The sequence below is a fragment of the Nicotiana attenuata genome, chromosome 2 (assembly GCF_001879085.1).
Source record: "Nicotiana attenuata strain UT chromosome 2, NIATTr2, whole genome shotgun sequence".
NCBI lineage: Eukaryota > Viridiplantae > Streptophyta > Magnoliopsida > Solanales > Solanaceae > Nicotiana > Nicotiana attenuata.
This window is the reverse complement of record NC_031990.1, coordinates 68,073,339-68,081,588: the sequence shown is the minus strand read 5'-3', so window position 1 is coordinate 68,081,588 and position 8,250 is coordinate 68,073,339. Positions and strand designations below refer to the sequence as shown.

The 8,250-nt window shown below is 34.6% G+C and overlaps 1 protein-coding gene across 2 annotated transcripts in view; it reads right to left on the bottom strand.

Annotated features, from left to right (window-relative positions):
* Nucleotides 1-6,045, bottom strand: part of LOC109211958 (MLO-like protein 8) — a 7,280-nt gene extending 1,235 nt beyond the window's left edge. The window contains exons 1-14 of one of the 2 annotated variants that reach the window (XM_019375562.1): nucleotides 5,536-6,045; nucleotides 4,415-4,472; nucleotides 4,113-4,324; nucleotides 2,878-2,994; nucleotides 2,095-2,155; nucleotides 1,891-1,979; nucleotides 1,693-1,767; nucleotides 1,524-1,612; nucleotides 1,386-1,435; nucleotides 1,219-1,259; nucleotides 972-1,145; nucleotides 389-424; nucleotides 227-294; nucleotides 58-118 (exon numbers count right to left, since the gene is read on the bottom strand). In XM_019375562.1, coding sequence (XP_019231107.1) covers nucleotides 58-118; nucleotides 227-294; nucleotides 389-424; nucleotides 972-1,145; nucleotides 1,219-1,259; nucleotides 1,386-1,435; nucleotides 1,524-1,612; nucleotides 1,693-1,767; nucleotides 1,891-1,979; nucleotides 2,095-2,155; nucleotides 2,878-2,994; nucleotides 4,113-4,324; nucleotides 4,415-4,472; nucleotides 5,536-5,664 — 1,260 coding nt within the window. In that variant the 5' untranslated portion in view covers nucleotides 5,665-6,045. Of the gene's footprint in view, nucleotides 1-57; nucleotides 119-226; nucleotides 295-388; nucleotides 425-971; nucleotides 1,146-1,218; nucleotides 1,260-1,385; nucleotides 1,436-1,523; nucleotides 1,613-1,692; nucleotides 1,768-1,890; nucleotides 1,980-2,094; nucleotides 2,156-2,877; nucleotides 2,995-4,112; nucleotides 4,325-4,414; nucleotides 4,473-5,231; nucleotides 5,513-5,535 lie in introns of those variants that run through there. The other variant, XM_019375564.1, reaches the window with a different exon arrangement.

The following is an 8,250-nucleotide window of genomic DNA, read 5'->3' as shown; positions in this document are numbered from 1 at the left end:
GGGGGGGTGACAAACATGACACTTGGGAAACTTCCAATTAGTATTTGATAGAAATACCTGAGTTATAAGGGCATAGAGGGGAAGAGTGATATAACTGCATAAGAATAAAACTCCCACCCTGTAATGGGACAACAAAGTAAGAGTAAGCTTCAGTTTGAAGCTCTGAGAACATATATATATATATATAGGCATCCAATAAAGTGACTTTCTGTTGCAAGTAACATACCCCAAAGCAATTTTCGCGATGACGAAGCCAAACTTGTCATGGAAACAAGATTTTAGCCCATACTCATACTGCAAAATAAATAATCAACATTTCAACCTATAGTTTCATGGTTTTAAAAACTGAATATCTTGGGAAGTTTGATACAAGGGGAAGAAATATTACCCATATCCACAAGAAATATGTTATTTGGAACGCATTCTGTCAAATTGAAATGATAGATTAGCATCAGACACATATAACAATGGAACTTTTGTAAGCGTCAGGAAATAGATGGAGATAGAAAACTGCATGAGATACATTAGGCAAACTATTAAATCCAGACCCAGCCATATTTTCCCTTCTTTTTTAAAATTTCAAGCCCAAATCCTCGACATGAATCTATGCACAAATCAACGTTTACTTTGCAGCATTAGCCGCACATTTATCTCTCACAAGTCATTCACATAAACAGACTACTACTACAACAACAAAAAAAAAAAAAAAAAAAAAAAAAAAAAAAAAAAAAAAACAATATATTTTCACAGGTGGAGTCTGGGGAGAGTAGCGTGTACGCAGACCTTACCTCATAGAAACAGACTAGAGACAATTATTATCTGTTTGGTACAAGTTTCAAGTCTTTTTTTTTCTTAAACTCCACTCCGAGTCAAACTACGTCACTTAGATTGAAATGGAAGAAGTACATTCCAGTCCTCTAATACGCCAGTATTTTAGCTTAGCACATATATCTGATTGGGACATGTAATACCTGAAATAAGGCAAAATGGATGAGGTGAAGAACCAATTGAGGTCGTCCGAACCAAAAATATTTGTCTGAGCCTTGTACAAGAGGGATGCCTTGGACTACTGCATGTCTCTCCGAGATGTCAAGAGCCATCCTTGTTAACACCGCCTGAAGCTTTGTTCCAACAGCTAAAATGATCTGAGAAAATAATAAGTATCAGAATTCCCTGCAATGGAATCACATAAGGTAGACAAGGAAAACAAAAACTTACAATCATAGGAACTAAGGATGCCCAGAACAATGCATGCCACCCTGAAATATATCAAATGTTTCAGAAATATATAAAAATGTCAAATAACAGACTTAATTAGTGAAAGTGAAATGGAAGAAAAAAAAAAGAATTGTCTAAATATATTTCCATCACAGCATATGACTTACCACTAACATTTAGGAGCAAGAAAACCACAAACGATCCCCATAAAACTGGACTGCCGATAGCAAATATAAGTCAGTCAATATGATACAGTACATGTTCGTTAGGAAAAACTGAGATAAAGAAATAGCACATCTCTCTACCTGACACCAACAACTACCTTGTAGTCATCCTCCAATGACCTCTTGATATACTTTTGGAAGTTAAATTTACTTCCAGGGGCCAAGTGAACCTATACAAGAAGCATATCTATAATTTCTAGAAGAAAACAGAGAAGAAAGGCATAAAAAATTTCTAAAGAACTAAACTCACACTGATAAAACCGTTGCGGAGGGTCAAGTAATCAGACTTATTCACGGACCTGAAAAATTGTCTGAAGAAACATCCCTGGAAAGATAAGATTGCAACATTTAATAAGCATTATTCTTCTTCTCGGATGTGCTGAAGAATAAAGCAATTCTTAAATAGAATAAAAATAACAATATCTTCTCATATAAGTGTCTTACTTACAATGTAAAAGAAGATTGGGATCCTGGTCCAGAAACTAGTATGTGCTCTGACAAATGATGTCTCATGAGTAAGCCGAAATCTTGAAGGATCTATAAGTTCCATGTAAGAAATGGTCAATTGCCAATCCAAATAAATGAGGATAACGAACACAGTTTACTAGCAAATCAGAGATTTCCACCATTTGTACAACAGACTATGACATACCATTTGAAAACTCATAGTTATGGGTTGAGGTCTCTTGTTCCCATCCTTTCCAGCCACGAATCTGAAGAACATATTTTCAAGCATTAGACAGTTTAGAATCTAAAATAGAGAGTAAAAAATATCAATAAAGAACAAAACCCTGAACCATGAACAGCACCCCTTGACTGACTGTCCAATTCTTTGGTTGATATCTAACGTATCAACCAAAACAAAAAGTGCTTTCAAAAAGTATAAAAAGTTGGATGAAACACAGATGAAATTTATCTTCAATTGCTTTTTTACCACATTTATCTTCAATGAAACAAGAAAAAACTGACTTCGTCATCTTATCCTGAAGACCCCAGAAATCATCGAGCATACATGTAAACCAGACTCCTGGAATGATTTCATACACTTTCTGAATATTAGTTAATTCATTACTATGAGGAAAAGAGAAAATGCTGGATGCTTAAGTACTTCAGCGATGCGACAGCCAAGGAAATCTAGAGGCATATTCTAGTAAGGAGGAGAGCATAGTAATGATCAACATTAGATATGTCATAAACATTTGGTATTGCAGTTTTTAATTTATTACCAGTAGAGTATTGAATGTTTGTCCAAAATTTGATATATCATCTGAATTCTGAAGGGCTCAAGGTATGGACCAGAGAAACCACCAAATAATATAGAGCCAATAACTGGTCTCCACTGGAGTTTCTCTTGATATTCCAAAAGGTGCGACACAAAATAGCACAGCAGTTCAAGTATAATGCAGGAATTAATGGAAGTTATACTTTGAATTACCTTAAGTTTTCCCAGCCACATAGTAATAGCACTGTATATCACATGAAGGACCGCCAAAAAGAATATAAGGATGTGTATTTGATGCAGCGCATCGACAGAAATGAGAGAAACACGTCCCTGTAAAAGGTTACTCAAATTAGTTTGATAATAAAGACAGCCTAGCATGCTGTAATTTAGTAAATTTAGAGGAAGTGCCACAAAAATAACCAAAATAGATAAACCAAAAAGGTAATTATTTAGTAGTAGAGCTAACTTTAAAGGAAGCAACAGTTAGCTGAAGCGTATCGGTTATTGATAGAATGGCAATTTTGTTAAGAAATTTTACACTAAGATAACATTGGCGGTATCGATAGGACGGCAAATCCTAAAATTACTCAGGAAACTACTTAAACGTTACGGCATCAGATGTTTTCTCATTAATTAATAGCTAACAGGAACAGGATATTTAGAGGACAAACAAGTGCTCATTTTGGTGGAGATTATAGCTGAGCTACAAAGCCTTCCACATTCCTCTGTAACTGCTGTTTCACTTGTCACTAAATAAACCTAGCATTCTCATCATCTAAAATAAATGGTCATCCAATAAGCAAAAGCTGATTTTAGGTTATTCAAAGAATATCAAGCCTGCTAATCTTAACATACTGAGGTTAATCCAACCCCCCCCCCCACCCCCACCCCACACACACACACCAGGTTATAAGTTGGAGCAGGCAACCATTATCAGGTGGATCCTAAAATAAACGAACCACAATAGGTGGATCTTAAAAAAAATAAAAAAAAAATTAAAAAAAAAAAGACAGAATATGGATCCTTCTAACCAATGTACGAATTGAACTGTGTAGTTATTTAAACATTTTTCTTTGCACGTCGAGAGGAGAGACCTAAGACTGCTTACTATTTATTGAAGGTAGAAACTTCGAAAGGAAAGAGGCCTCCTCATCTTTGATCAGGCTACAGGCATGCAATATAAATTACTTTCCATACGCCTGGATACTGAAATGAGAAGTTAATTTTGTTTTGCAGCTTTCTTATTGACAGGTCTGATTGTTTGAAAAGTCAATCAGTTCGGGTAACAAATATTTTAAAAGGTTTGTGCATAATATCTGACTGTCTCAGTTAAAAAAGATAAACAAAATTAGTGTCACCTAAATTAATTCAAGGAAAGCGTGATTATTGACTACAACAAGCAAAACCCCTGCAATGTCATTTTTTCCATATACAAATTTATGACTTACATCCTTGCATTTAGGTTCCGCGCCAGCCAAAATCCTGCGCTCATACCATAAAAGCCTCCGACGATGTTCCTCGGCTTCCTCCGTTTTAGCATTTTTGTCAGCAGCAGGGCACGGAAGCATTGTGTCGGCAACACTTGGTGGGATACAGATTCCAGCAATATAATACTGGCTGAATACAAGGGTCAATGAGATAAAACCAAGAATCATCAACTCTGCAACAATTAGAGAGAACGAGCCATTAATCCAGAAAACAAGACTATTCCGCGGTAAAATGATAAGAAGTTGAGAGCACAAAAGTTTACCAGCCTTAACCTTTTCCAGAGCCTCATATAGAGCTTTCTTATGCCTATCTGTGAGCCACTGGGAAAAGATTTCATTTTGTAAGTAAATCACTAGAGAAGTGAAGATTCACATGGACCCAAACAATCACTATAAATTGGTAGAAGTCATGTAACTATAAAGACAATAAACATCAAAATATACAATATGGAAACACAAATGCGTGTGCGCTTCAAGATGCTCCTTGACAAAGCAAAGGCAAGCCCAAACATCCGAATAGAAGGATGAAGAATGAACTCCAAGTAGATGTCCTCAACATAATATATCACAAGGCAATATAGTTTCTGCTACACAAAACGGAGGGTTCATTTCACAAGGCACAACACAGAACCACTTTTTCTTCTCGTTCTTATTAGTTTAATTGATCAAAACTAAAAAGGAAGCACATAAAAAGTGTTCAGTGGTTGAAAATAAATCCCACGACCGAGGACATAAATCACATAGCTATGATGTCCAAGAATCCAATTTGGGTACATTTCTTTTGTGGATAACAGTAACAGAAATAGCACAAAACAGCATCTCTACCTTCTCAAGGTACGGGTAAGGTTGCGTACCCTCCCCAAAACCCACTTTGTGGGATTATACCGGGTTTGTTGTTGTAGTAATAGAAATAGCACAAGATAGCAAAACCAAATGTGCACAATAATTCAAACACATGAAATTACCTCAAAACTAAGAAAGGATTAGGACTAGCAAAAGAGGGAAAACAGGGAAGAACAAGGCAAGGGTTAGGACTAGCAAAACAAAGGTATAAACAACCCATTGTTTGGTAATCAGTACCTGAGCAGTCAAGTTTATTTTCCAGGCTTTAAGGCAAGACATCCTCAGACAAAAAGATAATGTCTATATGCAAAAATTAAAAAGTCAAACAGCAAATATAGCTGCAAAATCCTCTAAACACCAAACCAAGAAACAAGGAAGAAAATTTCTACAAGCAAACACTTATTGTAATGCTGCTGGCTAGGAGAAATATCAACACATCTTATACATTAAAATCCAAGATTAACAACCAAAAAAAAACAATTAAAATCCCCAACAAAAGTACAAATTGAAGAACAAAAGATTAAATTTTTAGCATACATACAGTGCCAAGTTTGTGAATAATCTTTTCCAAGGCAATAGAAATAATAATAATGACTGCACAAACACCAGCAACAGCCCAAGTGGGTGTTTGATCAAGTTGTCTTGATGTACCTCCACCCCCACCTGCCATTCCTACAATACTTCACTCTCTCAAAAACCAAGATTTTTTAACTTCAGATGCAAAGGAAAAAAAAAAAATTAATGTTAATGGGGTGTATCTATCAATCTGGTCAAAAATAATTCTGGGTTTGAACTCTCTTGGGATATAGTAAATGCATGCATTTAACTGCACTACTTTAAAAGAAAACTGATTCTATTGTAGTTCATAGAGATATGCTAAGGCCTTCCATAATTAATGTGACATCTACTTACTTTATATTTATTATTATTCCTTAATTATTCTTTAGACAATTTTGTAGGAATTGTTTTCACATAGTGGATCAGGGGTTGAGGGACAATAGAGGCAGTCAACGCATAAAGATTTAAGTTTGTATTTATTTTGCAACGCTAAATGGGAATTAGGGATTGTGGGGTGGGGGGAATGGGTTTTGGGTTTAAGGGGGGTGAGGAGATATGGTTCGAAAAAAATTTAAGTTATACGGTCAAATCTCTATTTCAGAATCGATTTTTATGTTATGTAATAATATATGTTCTTTATAGCATCACCTTACTATAGCAGCCAAAAATATTAGAATAAACGGGGATATTATAGAGGGTTTGACTGTATACACCAAACAGTCTAAATAATTTATATTATCAATTCAATTATAATTTAATTTCTTGTTAGTTACCACTTACCACAAGGAAGTGTAGTATTGACTTAAAAAGTGATTAGTGAAACAGTGAATTTGATTAAGGAGTGAATTAGTAATAAAATGTTAAGTAATGTCTGAAAAGAGGAAAATTGGATCTGAAAGCAATTAATACTCCGTGACTGGATGGAGAATTAGGAGGCGCAGATCACGTCAATTTGTCTGCTTAAAATACTAGGACGGCCGAGTAGAATTTAAACGAAAAAGATAAAATCTTTAACGTTTTTTTAAATGTTTAATGGTAGTTTCATTATTGTCATTTAAATAGGTCCTAAACTGAAAAATGGAATAGTAAGACACAAAATTATCATTAGTTATCTTAGACAAAAATCCTACCAGACTAGTATCACAAAGGTATAAAGTAAGGCAAGACTCAACTACATGCTAACCTACAACCCTAATACTCGACATCCACATCTTCTTATCAAGTGTCACGTCCTCGGAAATCTGAAGCCTCTCCCCAATACTTCTTAGGCCGCCCTCTACCTCTTCTCATGCCCTCCACAACCAGCTACTCACACCTCCTTACCGGAGCATCTGGGCTTCTCCTTTAAATAAATTATAAGAGTAATAGCAATTTTATAAGAGTAATAGCAATTTTATATATATATAAATAAAAAATATTAAAAGCTCTCTAACATATTGGAAATTTACTAACCTGCTAATTCAAATTATGTCAGATAAAATTAGTAAAACACTTTGGATCAAAAGATTATTTATTCCTAAGGGAGATGAAGTACATACTAGTGCTATGTGTATAAAGTATAAATTCGTTGCGTTGTAAACGTGTGGGAATTAATGGATACACAGTGCATACTCTGCTCTTCATTCAATTTTTGAGAATTGAGTACTGTTTATTTTTTGCCAAAATTAATTGATAATACGTTAAAAATTGTGCAACTTCCTTCACTTTTCCACTTTTTTTTTTGTCAATATGTCAATTATTTCTAAAGAGTGAAAAATAATAATATTATTTCTAAAGAGTGAAAAATAATAATATTATTTCTAAAGAAAAAGTTTCTACCATAATCTCGTCGCCCTTTTTCTTTCTTTTAATCTTTCTCTAAAAAAAAAAGAGAATATTTTTATGTTCACAACTTTTCTTCTTAAGTTGGGGTGGATGAGCTGGATTTTGTTTTTTTCTTCTAGATAATGGTATAATTCGTGAATGCCAAGAGGAAACAGCAAAAGATGATCAGCTTTCTTAATCATAATTGTGGCTCCCCTTTTAGATTAGATAAAAGAACCAACTCATTAAACTGTATTGACACTCTTCTCAACAACTACTTTTAATTATCTCTCCGAATTAAATAATAGTGGGGATATGTTCTTTAATAAATATAAGATATGATTTTACATCTATCTTTTTATTATGTACTGGAGTTCATTTTCCTTCCCCCTCTCCCCCAACCAGAGGCGGACGTTGTAAATTTCGGCCCAAACCTTATATATATACACATATACCTTGTAAATAGTTAATTTAAAGCAATTGGCACCCTGAACACTAAAAGCTTTTAGGAGCACTGATTGAGCAGAATAATGTGTCCCCAACACATAAAAATTCTGGATTCGTCTCTACCCGACCCTCGATTTTTATATTATTAGTGATGTACCACTAATAAAATGAAGAGTTTTGCAATTAAAGTATTTACGAGATAATCAAGCCTAAGAGAGTAGAAGAGGACAAGAGCATTGATCTTTTTGACGTATCACGCACGAAGCAGGTAGAGGTTTTTTTTTTTTTTTTTAATTGTTTTATGTCCTCAATTGCGAATAAGTAGGTCGCTGTTCATGATCTAAATTTACAAACTGCGTATTCGACTTTTTAGAAGAAGTGTCGTCGTTTGAAAGACATAAAGAGCTGAGTTAGAAAATTAAAGAAAATTTTATTGGTGATGTGAAAG